This window comes from Glandiceps talaboti, chromosome 6 (genome assembly GCF_964340395.1).
Source record: "Glandiceps talaboti chromosome 6, keGlaTala1.1, whole genome shotgun sequence".
NCBI classification, from domain to species: Eukaryota; Metazoa; Hemichordata; class Enteropneusta; family Spengelidae; genus Glandiceps; species Glandiceps talaboti.
The window spans coordinates 22,697,435-22,716,660 of NC_135554.1; the positions used below are offsets into that span (position 1 = coordinate 22,697,435).

At 34.4% G+C, this 19,226-nt stretch overlaps 1 protein-coding gene across 6 annotated transcripts in view; it reads right to left on the reverse strand.

Moving 5' to 3' along the window:
* LOC144436351 (ELAV-like protein 2) overlaps positions 1-19,226 on the reverse strand; it is a 123,899-nt gene that overhangs the window by 86,271 nt on the left and 18,402 nt on the right. For 4 of the 6 annotated variants that reach the window (XR_013480952.1, XM_078125127.1, XM_078125128.1 and 1 more), the window contains exons 3-6: positions 4,049-4,152; positions 2,950-3,103; positions 1,530-1,580; positions 567-792 (exon numbers count right to left, since the gene is read on the reverse strand). Coding sequence is in view for 5 of the 6 variants with exons in the window: in XM_078125127.1 (XP_077981253.1) it covers positions 567-792; positions 1,530-1,580; positions 2,950-3,103; positions 4,049-4,152 (535 nt within the window). In the remaining variant the exon portion in view is untranslated. The remainder of the gene's footprint in view (positions 1-566; positions 793-1,529; positions 1,581-2,949; positions 3,104-4,048; positions 4,153-19,226) is intronic. The other 2 variants (XM_078125130.1, XM_078125129.1) reach the window with 1 other exon arrangement.

The window sequence follows — 19,226 nt, forward strand, 5'->3', positions numbered from 1 at the left end:
AATCACTTTCGTTTGTTTGATAAAATACCCTTCAATTTATACATACACCTTCAATCACAAACTTTTGTGTTTCACTATCATTAAAAAAACTTAATGTTAATGTATTACACATGCAGAACCATACTCCTCACTCCTCAGTTATACACGATATTATTCCAATACCTAATTCTAGTTCCATGATAATGATCAGGTCTTGTTGAGTTCCATAATCCATCTTGTTGCTATGGTTACTTCATGGAGTCAATACAACATTTCTCACATGATAATGATGGCAGAGTTTACGACATGGGAACTTTGCAGGACGGGCATAAGGAATTCAAAATAAGATGTACGCGGAGAAAACCTATCACTGTTGCCATAGCAACTACTCCAAAGCATCTTTACTTTGTCAAATTTCTGAATGACGTCCTAAAATGGATCATTTTGAAGTAGTTGATAAGATACAAGGATGTCACAAATCTCCACTGATGTCTAGAGGGGATGGATCTTATATTTCTGGGCATCCATGTTGGACCTTGACATGTTTACATGAATGCCAGGGATCAATTGAAAGTTTATCCTCTTACCTGAAGTTGCGTGACTGGTGATGCAATGGCCCTGGAATTCGCCTGGTGGGTGAAGCTAGGTATGCTTGCTGCAATGCTTTTGCATGGTTTTGGCTAGGGTTGTTGGCAAATTTGACAGTGATAGGGTCCACACCACCTGGTGGAATAGTACCGTTGAATCTCTTGATGGCCTCTTCTGCTTCAATACGTTTATCAAAACGTATGAAACCAACTCCCCGTGAAAGGCCTGAGAGAGAGAGACAAGTAGACGCAAGTATTAGACGGTGAGCAAGTTACTAGGATGATGTTATTGTGAAACTTAAAAAAACTATTCACCCTGACATATATGAACAGGAGAGGGAATGAAATGACACACGCACACACAAACACACAGAGGAAAAAACCAAAAGAGCCTTATACCCAAAGTGCACGTTTTACTAAGTGTTGTCACACACACAAGCCCTCAATTATCTGGCAAAGTTTCTAGAGGCAGTGTGCTTGGTTATTATTACTGACAGGAAAAAAACAGAAGAGATAAGAATATGCTTGCTACTCTATAAGCCTTGATGAGAGAAGTCCACCACCAAATTACAACGGTCATGCTAGAAAGCAGGTACTGCATGAATCCTCATCCTCACAGCTACCTTGTTGATTGGTTATTTAATATATATTGTCAGTTCTCACTGAAGTGTTGTGTCAGGTAAGATCAACTATTAACTACAGTCAATGATGGTTAGTGTGTTTGCAGATGTTACAGAGAAGGAATTGGTTGCCTAGCAACTACATCCTGATGTAATTACAACTAAAGCATCTTCCAGACACCTGACATCGTGTGCATGTCTCATCAGCAGATCAGTGGGTCACCAGTGAAGTCGTCGTTAGTAACAAAATGTTTCTCTTTTCATTTGTTTCCAATCTTGGAGGCTTAGGAGTTTGAAAAACATGATTTATTAAAATCGGCTACAAAGTATGAATGGTCCTCACCGGTAAGAATGGATGTGGATTCATGCTTTTCAATTCCAAGTTTTCCTTTTTCTGGAAAAATTATCATGAAACGTTATAAAATTACATGTAAGTGACACTTGAATTTGAAATTCAACATTTTCAAAATATAACACTCAAGACGGTCTTCCCTCCCATGTTTTTTTGGTTCTTTTGTTCTTTCTTTTCCATTGTTTTCTGCATAATTTTGCACTTTGATGTGGACAATTGGGCCGAAAGAAAATAATGAAAAATCATTAATATACCCGTCAGTCAAGACACTGAGACAAATCATGTGTGCCATTTGTATAGAATTATAAAAAAAAAATTGTATTGCTGCCATTTCATTTCTGACACAATCAAGCACATTGCGCATTACTACAACTACATACGTATGTTCAGTGGTTTCTCATACAAGTTCAGCCGTGTATAAACTCAAAAACCAAGCTTTCTAAAGAGCCGAACCACTTAGCAGCAAAGCTTGTGCTTAGAAAAGTCTTCCCACTCTCCTTGTTGAGGACAAGCTACAACTATATATATATCTAACCTATTGTCCATATAATTTTCTGAACTATGAAATAATTCAACACATATCATCTAAGAGAATTTTTGTTCACATCAGACCTGGCTGGAAAAATTTAAACAGGAGAAAGATTTTGTCTGTTCTGTACTATGTGCTAGCATGTGATGCAGGTAATATATAGATGTATTTACAAAATACCAAGTCTTGCACCATGTCTTGTGCTTAATCACCTCACTTTTCCAAACCAATGTACAATATGATCAATCACAGATTCTTGGCATTTTGCCAAGTCCTGCCACCTGTCACAGCGGCTCAGTAATTATTGAAGACTAACTTGTCTGTCTCCCCCCCCCCTCCCTCTTCCCATCCCCATCTGTCTTGGCAGAATCATGAATAAAATCATTTTCAAATGTGATCATCTTTGAAATAGGGATTGACGCAGAGTTTTGTTTGCTGTATGTGAAAGTGAAAGCTGAGCTTTCTCCAAGTTGTAAATCTACATGTGAATGAAACCTGCCATTTCATTTCATGACAGGATTATAAACTACACACTATACAAATCACAGGAAATGTGTATTTTTTCTCACTGTACATCTGCACCAGTTTGTAAAAATAGCAAAATCATGGACTGCTGGTTTGATTGACAGTTATCTCTAAATCTCATACTAAGTACATAATATCCTCGCATTTAAATGAACAAATCTATCAGGCAGGTGACAAAAATTGTACAGCTTTGTGCAGCATTGGTAGTAATATCTTGCAAATGTTATGTCTAAAAACTGCGAGTCTGAAATACGGTACAAGCATTAGTTGAATCATCCCTTTTGTAGGGCAGGCAGCCATCTTAGTTTTGTGAGTCACAGCAGCAGCATACAAAATTGTAAGGAAAACAAATCTTACCAGTGACTGAATCACACAGGATTCGTGATGTGATAATACGTCCAACTGGCTCAAACATTTCTTCCAGATCTTTCTGAGTCATACTTTTTGGCAGTCCACAAACGTAGAGGTTAGCATCTTTGATGGCCTGGCTACTTGGTCTAGCATGTGATACCTAGCAATTTAATAAAAGTTAACATTTACACTATCTGGACTATTTCCCCCTTATTCACACTCGCACTGCCATGGGCGGAATATATACTGGGAGCTGATTATTGAGTGAACAACACATGTACTCAATTTTCTGTAAATGTCACTTGCTTTTTTATTCATTTCCTTCCAGGTACAATTTCTTTGCAACTTATTGGAAACATGTTGAGATGACTAACAACAAGCAACTACATGTAGTTCATGCATCATAATTGCCACATATTCTTTGAAAGTGTATATTCAGTGATACCCTGTTTATGTAATGTAATCATATATATAAGCCTTGCTTTCTTATTCCGTGACCCTTGAAATGCTTTAAAAGAATTGTTACTGTATTTTTTTTTAAGTGAAACTTTGCAGACTCTGTACTTCACTAGCAGAGTAGTTTCACATTGTAAACATTTGGCCATTGTTTGTTTATTGTTTGATTCACAAGGCAGGAATAGTACCTTTAGTTAGCTAGATTCCCATGAGAAGGCAACAATGAACAAACTGCATGAATTTTGGCAGGGATGCAAATTGGAAGTTGAATGACCACCGAGAGTTCAAGATAATAGGTTTGTTTTCACGGACTAAAATCCGCACAAGGGGGAAATCGTGAACCTGCTGCTTAAATTTTGGGAAGCAAATTGAGGGTTGAGCAAAGAGTTCAAGATAGTGATGTAACAATTGTTTTCAGGAACTAAAAACTGAAAACTTGCATTAGAGGGAAACTGTGAACCTACTGCATAAAGTTTGGCTGGGATGAACATTGAAGGTGGGGTTTCAAGAGTGATTTTAAAATTGTGATCTACTTTATGAATTTTGGCTGGGAAATGAACATTGCAGATTGAATGACAGTGATGTAAATGACTTGTTTGTTTTCAGCACTGAAAACATAAATACTTGCAACATGTGACCTGGTTTTTACCTTGATGGTTTTGGCTTGCAGTCGTAGGCCATTGAGAGTTCCAATGGCTTTTTCAGCATCTGATGTTTTGGTGTAGTTAACAAAAGCATACCCCAAACTTTGACCTGTAACAAGAAAAAACACCACAGAATATTTTAATGAACTTGCATGTTATAAATCAAGATATAGGAAAGTTTAACCTCACAAGTCTATCAGTGTAAATTCTGAATTGGAAATCCTGATAAGACGGGGGAAAGCTTCGTAAAACTGGCCTTGTTTCCCATAAATTATAAAATTTTGGTATGCAAACCCCATGAACAAACTGGGAAAAGTTGATGGAACTGTCATAGTTTCCCCATACATTGTTACTGGAGTTCCCACTAAAATTACAACAATGGGCAAAATATGGTAGTCTAAGAACTGTCATAATATTCCATCCTTATATCCCGATATTTGAAGGGAATCCTAATAAAGCGACCAGGGAATTTGGGTAGATTTTATTACACTGTCGTATAATAAAAATACTCAATTTACTACACACTTTGAGAACACCCCCAAAAAAATATCCAGAGGAATGTGAACATTAGACTCGCCATGGAGTACTTTCATATAGAAAAGTCTTATGGGACCAAGCAGCTAGTCAACTGAACAAATAAAACTATAATCAGTAATATGTCAAATATGTCCTGCATCTTTGCATGTTTTCCATATCCATTACCATCAATAATACCTCCTATTCCCAGTCTTAATTCCAATTTCAAAGAATTTTAGAGTTCATATGCCCTTTCCATCCAATTACTCATTAAAATTATAAATTTAACAGTAGCCCAATAAAAAGTAATTAAACACTTTTAAGCTTTACCTCTCTCCTTCAAACATTAGAGACTGAAAACTTTTTAAAATTTTTTTTTAATTTTTTTTAAATACATAATTGAGTTATCAACTTTCATCATATTCTTGAAATTACAAGGATGTGATATTGTAATACATATTTTTTGATGCAATAATTCAAAAATTAATGTTGGTAATTTTTTTTTTCAGGTAGATAAAATGGCCGACAGTATAATTGTGGGGCAGTGATATGGAAAACTTCCGATGGAGAACAGGAAAGTGCAAACAGGTCAATATTTTATTTACTTCTACTCTAATGATTCATGTATTCAAAATGTTAGCCTATATAAAGAACAGCCTGATGTATTTTCTACTTCTGTGAAGGAACTCCTAGACAACTATAGTCATCAAGATCTCTCCTATAACATGGAAAATACCACAGTCGGAATCTCGGAGTCATGAAAAACACAGTTTGAAATTTGATCGGTGAAAGTGATAACATAGGGTATAATTTTGTCTGCTGTGTATACCCTGTAAGGCATTTTATATAGATTACTACTAGGATCACCTTCAGATTAATATAAAGTTATGTCAGCTTCTAGTTTTACCAAGAGCTCCCAAATGTCTTGACCAGCCGACAAACTCAATCCTGCAGGCTTTAAATTGGATCTGGTGTTGTCAACTTGTGTTTATTGTTTTTGAGGTATATATAAGGGTTGACAGTTGAAGTTTTAGGCACTTTCAATCTGGTATGGAAGACTTCCAATGGGGAACGTGAATATGCATGTTATTTTGATAGCTAGCACCAACTGCATGAATACATGGTTAACAACTGATGACAGCTGAACACTGCTACTGAACATGGAATTTGTGAAACTTCCTTGGGCCAAAGTAGACTCATTTTAATATGTTTTGCAGATTCAATGCAGACTAATGGCCTTTGTTTGACACGGCCTGTCTCTTTAATAATTTTTTCTCTTTGCACATATGAATAACTCTGAAGAGCTTGTCACCTGAAAACAAATTCTTTTTGAGATTTGCGACCTTCAATTATTTCTATTTTTATTAGTTTTTTTTTATCAAATATTTTTAATCAGTACTTTTCAATTTTTATCTGAGATTTGTGAAGAATGAAAGCCTCTGTAGTTATGCATCAATTTCATTTTTCTACCAAAATGGACTCCAAATTCTTTTACTTGTCTGGTATTTAGCACGGGTTAAAAGAATAAACTGAACATATGCCCCCAACACAAGTCACAACATTATGAAGTGTGAACCACAACATGCTCTGGGGAAAAATAAACTTTCAACAAATGAATGCATGAACTAATACAGACTTTCAGGTCATGGCGGCCTGCAGGGCAGTTTTTGACCACAGAAATTAGCTAGTTAGTAGAGTTTCCCCATCACTGGACTTGTTGGATGCCAATTATAGTTAGTTTGACCCCATAACATACGGCAAGTAAGTAGGACTACTGCCATCACATGCAAGAAAGTGCTACTGTATTGTACTGCATACGTAGCAGTAAAAAAATAAAATAAATTGCCCTCCAGAAACTGCTCCTGTTAATATAGTTACTATATATTCTAAACATTGTATGAATGAAATTCGCTGAAAATCAGCAGAGCAATATCATGCTTCATGATGCGACCTTTATGACCCCTCTCCTTTGGAATATTTCTGAACCTGAATATATATGAACACAGCTGTCAAAATTTGAACACTGACAACATCTGTAACAATGCTTTCTCTTTGTTATGATTCCGCTAGTACATTATACAATCAACCAGCAATGAAATGACCTTGCTTGCAGCCATGTTGGCCAAGGAAAGGTCTGCGATGTCCACAGGCTTTGCATGTCACTATTGCATGTTTTCAGTGACTTGACTGAGCAGGTGTTGCCCAGGAGTGAAATTTAATCACTACCGATGCATCTAATTACAACTGCATACCAGATCAACACAGGAAGCCATAATTGCTGCCATAGCCATTAAACACCACTGTTTTCATAAAACCAGTTGGGTCACCTGCTTCTAGTGACATGCATGCCTATTTACATGTTGACTATTAAACATTCATGGATATTTTCTGATATTTTTCATCTTTGCACCTTTTGTGACAAATTTGTTCTTTGTGTGTATTCAAAGAAATGTGAGAACGATAGGAAGAGTATTGATGCATTTGGAGGATGCCCGATGGACGTATATACTATGAAGCCCCCCTCCCCCTACATAATACATCGTAATATTGTACTACGGAAATTGTCAAATGTTGTGATAGGTTTACCACCTGTCTACATGGTTTCCAATCAATAAAATATCACACACAAAATGAGATCAATAAACAGACAAGTCATTTTATCAGTAAACTCAACAATTCATACAAGTCATAGCTTTTTAATAGTGAGCCACTGACTATTCGTTATCATTGGTTACGTTTTAATAGTTTTCAGCCACTGTTTTTGGTTCTTTTGTTCATTGTATCATTTTTTCAGTTTTCTTTGTTTGAACCCATGAATGCAGTAAATAATCTGCTATTTTCTATAATAAGACAAAGTGACAGTGTGTGAATATCAAATGAGAGAGGCAATTGTCTCACCATATTATCAGTAATGCCTGGAGCAACATTGTACCGGATGATTTGCTGTCTGACGCAAGAGTACAGCATGCAATGCAAATAATAGTCAAGCAGTCCAACTACAGCTTGAAAATAACCATATCCTTAACACATCACAACACTCTTCCAGGAAAACAAATCACTTTTACTCGTTTGTGATTTCTCCCTCAAAAAAACCCCTAACAACTACAGCTTCCAATAAATTTTTCATTTCAATTATATACTAACAATCAAAGTCTAACAACTATCATTTGTACATCACAACGCTTTTCCAAGAAAATATATTTGTACTCGTTTGGGATTTTTCCTTAAAAAAAAGTAACTACTATCATGTTTTTAGAAATAAATTTTTCATTTCAATTATATATTGACAATCAAACAGTCTAACACCTGTATCATTTATACATCACAAAACTCTTCCAAGAAAATATATCACTTGTGCTCGTTCGTGATTTCTCCTTCAAAAAAAAAGAAGAGTAACAGCTATGTTTTTACATATAAATTTTTCATTTCAATTATATTTGACAATTATACGGATGTCCAACAACCATCCTTCATACACATCACATCACTTTTTCCAATAAAATACACAGCTATGACTTGTTTTTATCTCCTTCAGAAAAGAAATAACAGCCAACATTCTTACAAATTGGATTTCTACAATATCAATACTTAAACTTGACAAACAGCAACCATATTATATCACTCACAATCTTTACAAGATAATAATATATATAAAATGTGTGTGAATGTGTTATTCCAAAGATCTTTCATTTCTCAGCCAAGGAAAATATGACTGCCCTAAGGAGGTTTTTTCACTACAAGTTGCTAGACGAGAAGTAGTGACAACCCTTAGGTCACTCGTATTGTCTGGCTGAATGAAGAAATATATTGGAGAATAACATAATTATACCAGTTCCAGTAATATCAAAGCAAAATCAGGGAAGTAATAGCAATTTTGAACATTTTGACTCGTATTTCTAACACAGCAGAACCAGTGACGTAGAACAACAAGGGTATGAATTCCATATTTTTGGCTTATCCATGGTACAATATTTATTAAGCATTTAAAAAAAATAATCTACAACTGCCATCAAATTGAGCATAACATTTAGTTAAGAGCATTGTACTTTAAACTTTATTTGTCAGACTATTGTAAATCTACACAAAAAGAGATTTAAACCAATCAGATTCCCAGAAAATAACCTCATTACCCAGTTACATTGCGTGTTCCTACTTCAAAATTCATGACATCATTTCATATCAGATTATTTGACTGGTGGAAGCATTAAAAAAAATCAAATCAGGTTTTGTAAAGCACCTGAAATGAAGAAACTAGATTCTTGATTTTCATTTCAGGTAAGGTAAAGTAAATGAACAAAAGGGATACTGCAACCAAGGTGTGTTCTTTGAAATCTGAATCAATGAATGAATGGAATACGGGCGTGCTTCCCTGCCAAGATGGCTTCATCAAGAAAACGTACTAAAGAATATGGAGCCAGACATTCTAGCGTAATAGTCAGCTAGAAAGAATTGCATGTCTGGAATTTACAGACAAAAATCGGGCTTCTTCCAAGACCTTCTATAGGGAAGCCTTGTGAAATACAAGTGTATAAAGAATGAAAGTCAGCCCAGCCCGGTTTCCCTCTTGGGTTTCCATGTACCTGAAATAACCACCAATAGAAGCATAAAACTCAAGTAGGGAGCAGATCAAGTTTCACTATTTTATACCAGTGGTGATCATTGATTGTACACAATTTCTATGGCACATGTGTAAAGTAATATAATAACAGAAAAGGGATACGCAGTCTCTACATATTATGCCTCTAAAAACAAGGAAATGATTTGACATACCCTGCTACAAAACTTCAATTTTGGGCAGCAAGCTTTTCATTTCTCTGTTTATGACTTACGAATGCATGGATTATATTATAAGAGTACATATCTAAGAATTTGTAAAAATTACCTTACGCCTGACAGTCATTTTTAAGTCATTTTACTTTTAAATCGAACAGCATAACTTAGGTCACGTGCCAAAGTTGTGTCATACAGGGAAACTGCCAACATCTCTATGAGATGACCAATTTGGCAATTAAAATTTTGTCGAGTTGTCTAGTATTCAGATAAAAGAAAACAAGCATAAAGAATGATTTACAGTATGGTAATAAGCCAGGTATGAAGCCAAATTATGTGATTATAAACCCACAATAGTGTGTTTACTTGGCTGTCATTTAGGCCTTCAGTAATTGTTTCCTCAAACTAATTACACACAAGTGGCAACAATGGGAGTTAGTAAGCTAACCATTCACTTATTCTTAGTTCAATGACAAAAAAAAAAAGAAAAAAAAAAAGTTCCTTGTCCTCCAACATAAATGAAAATTTCAGACGTATTTTACCATGAATTAAATTGACTTTTATTGAGGTCACTGCAATATACACATTCAGTATTCATCTTTATTTTTAGCACAATAATACCTTCTCTACTGAAATAGTCTGTGTGATCATATCGGACAATGGAAACAACTCGAACCTAAGACCAGCTTACATGATTTTATCTCACTTATAATACAGAATTCTTTTAATGTGTTATTTTTGTTTTTAAACAAGTGGTGCATTCAATATTTCTTTTAATTTTAAATTTCAGACCTCTCTCTTTTGTTTAGTTTCCTTTGTTTCCAGACCTTTCCTATAGATAGATACATGACATATCCCGGAAAGGGTAAGATTTCAATGGAATAGGATATTCACATTTCACTTCATACTTTTGCAATTGCTCAGCAAGTTTTCAACAGTTATATGTAAATATACATTTCCCCTTTCCATGGGCGTCCATCTGTGGACCCATTTGTGCCTAATAAGTAATTCATCTAATTTGCAATCTTAAAGGATAATTTTATCTTCTCTTATTTGACAGCATACAATTGTGATAAATTATCGGCCATCTGGCTCCAGATCAGATCTATAACATATCTTAAACTTGTCATTTTCTTTTAATACCTGGTGTACATTTATATTAATTCTTGTTTATTTTCAAATTGATGAATATTCTTAACTAGCTTGTCGTAATTCACCGTAAAACAGTATGGCGAGACTCAAATTCTCACATATCATTTACTTAGAATCCATGGAAGAAAACAAACTATATTATATCAATATTGTCATGCTTTTAATTATTTAATTCTCTCAAAAAAACCGACAACTTTGTGTTCTGATATTTATGCCAAAATGATGCACGCAGTTCAACTTATAATTGAAGAGACCAAAAAATACAGCGTCAATTTGGCTCAAAAGCCGACGACAGAAGTTTCTGGACGAGCTCAACTCCCTACAGCAAGTGTCATCAATAGGCAGGCTCACCTTTATTTGCCCTTTCAGCCAAATTGATGCACAAGTTTCTTATGACCCATCAAAAATCCTTATACTAAGTGATAACAACTTCAAGAAAACACATTTTTATCATATGACCCGCGAGAAAGGGCACTGCTCAATACATTGAACTTTTAGGACTTCAGTCATCACCACTCCAGTGTGCCCTCTCTCTGACTATTCTGACCCATAAAAATGTCACATCACTTACTATGCAAGGACTTCAGAAGAAAATTAATTTTTATCATTTTTGGGTGCACTGGTAGGACTTCAGTCATCACTTCATACAAGTGTAACCTCCAAGTAACCCAACTTTCAATGGCACACAGTAATTTTATATGACCCATCAACATTCAGTAGTTGATGAGTAGTTCTTGCTATGTTGTGACTTCCAAGAAAACCCATGTTTTAAAATCATTTTGACCAACAACAGTCTTGTAGTTCACTAATATTAGTGGGCATACTTTTCCCTCACATACTGTAAATTACTATTTTCACTACAGGAATGTAATTAATACTTTTTCATTCTACTTAAATTCTTTAAAAAAAATTCTTTAAAAAAAAGTGTTTCGATATTAAAAAACCTCCACCGTGAGTCTGACTACATAACCCCCAACCTTACCCCAGTACAAAAATTTTCATCCGACTAAAAATCAACATCCAACTAGTTAGACATTTTCAAGAATTCACAGTGTACTGGAACAGTACTTTCACCCCCCCCCCCACCCACCACCACACACACAAAAACATTCATCTGATAATATACATCACCACTGAACAAGTTAGAAATTTCAAGAATGTATTCTCTCAGCATATCGGTACAGAAGTTTTATTCTGGGCCAATAAATATGTACCATATTACATTGACTACTTTGGCAGTACTTCTGGTTCAATTACTTTTATTATTTGTCAAGTCTTGGTCGTATGTGTGTGTATAGGCATTTCTCACATGTGATTATTATTTATTCATATTGCATAGTAGTAGGGGACAGTACTAAAAAGCAGTGGTACAAGACACTTAATTAACATTTCATTTTTATCTATCTATTCCATACATGTCAGGGTGGTCATTGCAAGTAGATGTGTATTTGAAGCAGAGTTTGTTATTGCCTCCAGGTATGATCAATCTAAGTCTTTCAAGTCTACTCAATTACCTGCATCATATTTGTCTTTTGGCATCAAAATTTCTCATTATTAGAAAGGTTCCTTTCAATCACTCATTCATATTTTGACAGTTTCTAAATTCACAATTATTAAATTTCCCTCCCTTTGTCTCATAACTTTAAAGTAGTTCACAATTTTACAAATCTCTATCCTTCATGTTGACATCACCCACATATAATTTATAAACAAAATTTCGCATCAAATACTAAAATTTTGAATGATTAATTTTTACACCTTTGTCTCGCAACGTTAAAAGAAGTTCACAATTGTGCAAGTCTCTATCCTTCAAGTCGACACTAGTCAAGTGTAAAAACAGAATTTTCACATCTTTGTTTTCACGATATTGAAATAATTCATTGGTATATAAATTGACCTCTTGACATAAAACTACTGAAGTATGAACAGAATTCGTTTTAATACTAAAATTCTAAATTAAAAATTGCTAATTATTTTCCTCCTTTTGTCTGATAACATTGAAATAATTCACAATTCTGTAAGTCTCCACCCCTTCATGGGTTGAAATCACCCAAATATAAACACAATTTCTGATATTTGTCTCATAATATTGAAGGTATTTACAACGTTGCAAGTCTTACATTTTTCCTCAGGGTTGAAATCAACCAAGTAAGTATAAAACAGAATTCCACATCAGGACAAGCATACAATTTCACAAGCAATATTGATAAAGGTTCCTTTGAGATTTCCCTGCACAATTTAGATGTATTAAACTTATTCATAAAAGCACTCGGTAAGCAATACATGCATTCTTTTCACTGTTATTCAATCCTTCGATTACCATGGTAACCGATATGACAAATTGGTATAGTAATTTGTGACAGGGCACGTAAATGGTTCTCACCATTAATCAAAGTATATGATGAGCTAGCTAGACTTCTTGTATGTAATGGAATTGCAAATATACACACTTGCCCCAAGAAAATTAGGAATTCATAGTTATATTTGTGTGGAATGTTTTGAATGTCAAAATTCCCATTTTATGATTACAGCATGTTGCATTATCATTATTAGTAGGAGTAGTAGTTCTGCTGCTATTTTCCATTTGCTGTTTTGTGAAATATTTCAGATAATGAAATGTCACAAAGCACTCTACTCCATTCAAATTGTTTGATTAGTATTTTGTCAACGAAATTCTTCACAAGGCATCATGAGATGTCATTTCATGAAATTTGTGTTTGGATACTTGATTATTCAGAAACCGTAATTTTGGTTGGATATCATTTAAAATACTACACATTTCATAAAATACCTAAACATTCCTTAATTCTACACACACTTGCCAAAATTTGTAATTCTCTCTCAAAATATGTTTCTATAGTTACACGTGAATATATTATTTAGAACATTTGTATGATTTGATCAATTTGAACATTTCTGAACAAGATGGTAAGCAGGAAAGCCGCATGTCATTTAATTGTTGTTTAAAATGTAAACTGGACGTTGTAATAAATGTTCATATGCTGACCTTATGGAGTCATTATGTTCAGTTTTGTCGGATTGAATTTCTTAACAGGACAGAGATGCATGCACATGATGCAGTGTGTGAAATCACAGTCTTCTTGTTAGTAGTGTGTGTGTAGGAGTTTAATGTATTCAATCACCCTCCCACCTAAAAAAAAAATCTAGTAAATCTGTTTAACAACTTGTGCACTTTGCCATTTCTTGATTCTCCAGCCTCTCCTTGTCTCTATTTCTTTTGCCGTGATTCTTTATATTTTTTTCTTTTCAAATGATCAAATCAACAGTATACCCACACAATTTTACAATGTCATATTTAGCCAGATCTGCAGGGCAACAAATTAATAACACATTTTTACATGCTAACACCCCCTACCCCCACACACAGTAGTATACTGTATGTGATAGTATATCTCATTCAATGTTCTATAAGACTGAAAGTATGGTTTACTTGATCATGTTATCACAGACTTCATTCCAAACGGCTGCCACCATCTTTTTCAGAATTGCTTATTATTTTACTACTGAAACAATGCAGTGAAGCTGCTTCAACCTGAAGGGGTAGGGGGATGAAAATATCATTGGTATTTCAATGATGTTCTTGGTATGGGGTATCCCTTTCTTTGGCAGATGGCAACAGACAGTCAACATTGCGTACATTCAATCAATACCCAAGAATGCCTACATTTTTCACATTTTTATTCAATTTGATCAGAGTGTGAGGTTTTTTTGACTGTTACATGGGCCACGATTTGTGACCTTCCTTTGGCCAACTAAGAAAAACTGGGGCAAAGGTATTAAATTTCAAGTTTGTCAGTAGAATAGTCCATCAAGCAAGGTCAGATACCAAGTCAGCAATTCATCACATTCTGCATTCCCATTTCAAGACAGAGACTGCTACTACACATTGCCGCCATCTTTCACATGAACACTATATGCAGTGTGTAACATGACAAGATCTGCATATATATGAAAGTGTGGGTTTGTTACACTGACCCAAATCTACCATCTATAGTTAGGGTTTAATGAACTTGGATAAAAAAAGAAAATGTCACATATATTGTAGAATTGCTGGTCTACTTTCCAGCAATGTACATGCATCTCTGACAGCAGCTATGAAGGGTAGTCATGACTACGGACGTTGGCAGCCATTTTGTTCAGCATTATATGCGAAAGTAAGTGGCGAGACATTGTCATTTGACAAATAATGCACAAATATTATTTAATCTTTCCATTTAGTTATAAATATGCAGCTGAATGAAATGATTTACCTGATATCAAGTGTAAATAAAACATGTTTTTTGGTGATAAAATGAAAGTAACTATTTGTCCACTAGGATCAGTAATGAAGGCTGGCAAAATATTGTGAATATATAATACAACTCAGTCAGTAGACTTTGGTGAATATAGTTCTCGGAATCCAGTTTTGCATATTTATCAACAGCACAGTAAAATGAAAATTACGTGCTTGTCTGAGAAAAAATATTTAAGTATATTGAGACAAGTATAAACACAGAGTCACTTATCATATCTCATTATTTCAAGTACTTTTTATGAATTTGTATAAAAGATAAAAAATGTCCATCTGAATTTACACATCTGGGCAATTAAACGTGATACATACACAGTGTACTAGTTCAGACACAGCTGGCTACTCTAAGCGAATACAAGTCAATAGGTTACAGTATTCAACTGTTTATTATGTTTTCAATTGAAGCAGAAATATTTTTCTCCCGTGTTAGCTATTATTGTTCACCAACATGTCGGTAGTGAAATCCATATTGACAACACTACCTTTCAGTCCAAAAATAAGAACCGCATTTGTTGACATTTTCAAAAGTTGATAAAAACATCTTTCTAAAATGTTCAGTAAAAATGTGATTGCAGATTGGAAATGAATATCAATGATAGTTCTTTGTCGTACGACAAATATGGATCTATCAATAAAATATATTTTGAGTACAAAAAAATCATTGTATTCAGTGTGGTACCAAAACAGAACTTAAAAAGGTTAAGAACAGCAAGTTTTTTGATATAAACATAGTTGACAACCACCATGGCAAGGTGCAATCTGAAATAACCATACAAGAATAAATTGTTTATTCCTTCACCTCTCTCCGACAGAATGACATTATGATTGTTTCCCATTCACTGCACCTGTAACCAACCTTCAGCAGTACAAACTTATGCTTTGTGTTCCGATTTAAAATAGGTGGGGTAGGTATATTTTTTATTTTATTTTATCATATTTTTTTTTCATGTGTGAATGTCTAGTTCAGGTTTTCCATGGTGTTCCAAATGGCCTGTGTTATTTATTTCTTCCTATCAGATGTACAGCTTTTACAGATTGGAAGAATAGTTTTATATTGTCTTTTTAAGTTGATGTCTGTTTCCGCATCCACTATTTCTTATTAAAATCTTGTAAAACTGAAGTCTTGCGAGAAATAGTGGATGCAGAAACTAACATCAACTTGAAAAAAATAATATTACATTGTTCTTCCAATCAGTAATGGCTGTACATCGGATGGGAAGAAACCAATAACATAGAGACCAAACGGAAAACATACTACCTGAACTAGACATTCGCACATGAGAGACAAAGAGCCTATTCTAAAATTGAGCTTAATTGTAACCACACAATTTTTTTAGGCCTGATATAGTAAGTTGTTTACTATTATAGACTTCATACCACCAGGTGCATTTATTGAGAGAAAGCAGCTTTACTTTGGAGTTAAAGACAAACTGTATACTGAATAATTGTCTCCCAGGCTGTGAACAGTATTTTGCATTATTTCATGGCTGTGAACAGTATTTTGCATTATTTCATGGCACTGCCTGCATCAGTTGATAACTGTGCTGTGCTTAGATATACTGCAATTACATTCCACATTATCAGTAAGTTGGCCGGTTGCTAAACAACGGCAAGTTCATCAAGGTCAAACTAGGGAGTCACTTGTCAAGTACTTCATGAATAAATGCACTTCACCAAGTAGTGTATTGATTTCAAAGGCATCATCCATGCATGCATGTTTCTCTAAGTATTGCCCAGAGAGAGAGATAAAGAAAACTGAAAATGGGCTTGAATTAAAAGTCACCAAGTCTTCAGAACTACTAAATGATTTGACCTGAGAAATAAAAGTATGTCTGGATCCAGTCCACCAGAAAGATCTTTCTTTTTAATACTGTAATTTCTGTTGAGGAACAGCATGTCCATTTTTCTTTGTCATTTGCTCAGAGGTCCACATCTGAAATGTGTATTATCAATAATTTGAACTGATAATCCAAGCATTATTTCAAGTCAGTTCACTCTGCCTTATCAACGGTTAAGACTGTCAAAAGTATACCATAGTTAATGCCCTCTCTCTTACATTCACTAAGTAAAAGTAAGTACACATAATATCAAAAAGTGTTAAATCATCTTTCTTCATTCATTATTTTTCTAATTTCTTGCACAATTTATTACGCTTTCTTAAATCATTTTCCCCTCATACTCATTCTTGTCTCAAAGTGAAAGTGATAAATTTCTCTTTTGCTGGCTTTGACGTTGGTAATTTGTCATTTGTGAAAGCATTTGGGAATATTCATCCCTTATTACAGGCATACATAACTCTTGATAAAAGCACAAGCTGATAAATGGAACATGTTTTCCAAAAAAACACCTGGGTTCCTTTTGTTTGAAAGGATTCTACGTATTCACCACTGAATGTCAAAATTAAAATATTTACAAATTATTAATTATGCATCACTTACAAGTACAATACAGGTACTTATCTAGGGATGACTTTTTGTATTCAAAGAAGCACATCTGCCATTCTTTTAAAACATTTATATCACCAGGAAATTGAATTTATGCTTTACACATTTACACAATACTTTCCTCTTTCGCATATTTTAATAAAAAGGAAAAAGTCGGAAACATTGTCTTCACACAAATTCTAGGGGAATGACATTACAAGTGACTGACCTCAATTCTCCCTGACATTCAATTTATTTCAATATAGTATTATAGACAATTTTTCAAGCAGTTCTAATAACTAATATTGATGGAATTTTTCAACTTTAAACCTTTAGTAATTAGGTTCCCGTGTTATAGTCTTGACCTTATGAGATGAAAAAATGCATCATATGGACAAGAAATTACGCTAATACAAGTTGGTGTGCATCCATAAGCACTTAAATAATGCATTCTTGAAGGTCTACACCTCATTGATGACATGGCAACAAAGCTTATCACCATGACAACAACCAAGGCAGCCATCTTCAGATTAATTAGTATTATCTATGTCTGAAGGAAATACTTGGAGCATATCATGCAATAACAAAAATAAATTACATAATAAATTATCTATAGAGCAGTTCTCATTGTCATAAAATTGATAAAAACTATCACCAGCTGGAATACAGGTGTCAATCACTAACTAATAATGCTCATATGTTGTCAAATATTTTAATAGGAAGGCATTTGTGATAATTCACTAAGACAGGTGCTTCCATCTGTGATTTCATTCTGCTATGCTGGAACTATTTTTCTACTGCATAAATTATACATTGGAAGTCTGATATTTATACTTGTAGTTCCTTACACAGAAACTCCACGATATTGGAACAGAATAATCAAAATTCAAATATTGGCATAAATTGTAAATAAATCTGCCAAGTTTTCATCATGAAATAAAATTGGATTATTTTATTATTGAAATTCTTTCATATGAAACCAATTCTATTAAAACATCAAAGTGGCTGGCCTGTCATAGTTGGAAATATAATTTATTACTTTGTATTTTCTTTTATGTGTTCTGGATTTACTGGTACTTCTTGTAACATCAAATTGAGTAATATGAAATTTATGCTCATTTTAGTCAGCATTTCTTTAGATTGGTTGGTAAAAAATTACCAGTCCTCAAGGTATTTTACTGAAGTTCCCCCCAAAAATTATTGTCAAAAGAAACAAACCAAATAAAAGTTCCCTACAAAAATTCTAGTCTGAGATAAAACTACCGGATTAGCGCGCTGTTACACGAGAATTCCAAAACCTTTGGAAACACTGCCAATGGTATCAGATATCGACTAAGTTTGCATGAAAGTTCTGAAGTCAAAACATAGAGAGATGCTTAGAGTAGCCACATAGACCGTTCAACATAACTAGCCAAATCATTCTATGGAAGGATATATAATATAATACCTTGTAGTTAGGAACTTTATTGGAAACTATGAAGTAGAGAAATGCTGGATGTTAGCGATACACCAAAATACAGACACGATCAGCCTGAAGGAAAGTGTAAGAGAGAATATGTGTGATCCACAATTCCACTTGTGACAGAACATCAAGTAAAATTATCAAATTGACATAATGTACAATGTGCAAAAATAGGTTTTTATGCACGAATCCCAATTCCATATAATCTTATTTGTAACTTGTCAAATGCATACATGAAGTTAAATATAGGATATACTTGTGCAAGAGTTTATGCTTCCAAAATTGTGAAGAGAAAAGAAGACAGGGATGTACACTTGGGCAAAGGAGACATTCTTCCAAAGACAAGTTTATACACTGGATCCCAAACTTGTGTAGCTTCCAAAATTATGAAATTGACAAGACAGTCCTAAACCTGTACATCTTGGGATGTACTCAAATAAGACATTCCTGTTCCAAAGACAGGTTTAGACATTGTGTCCCCATTCCATGTAATCTTAGAAATATTTGTAACCCTCGACAAATGCGTACATGCAGCTGAATATTGGAGG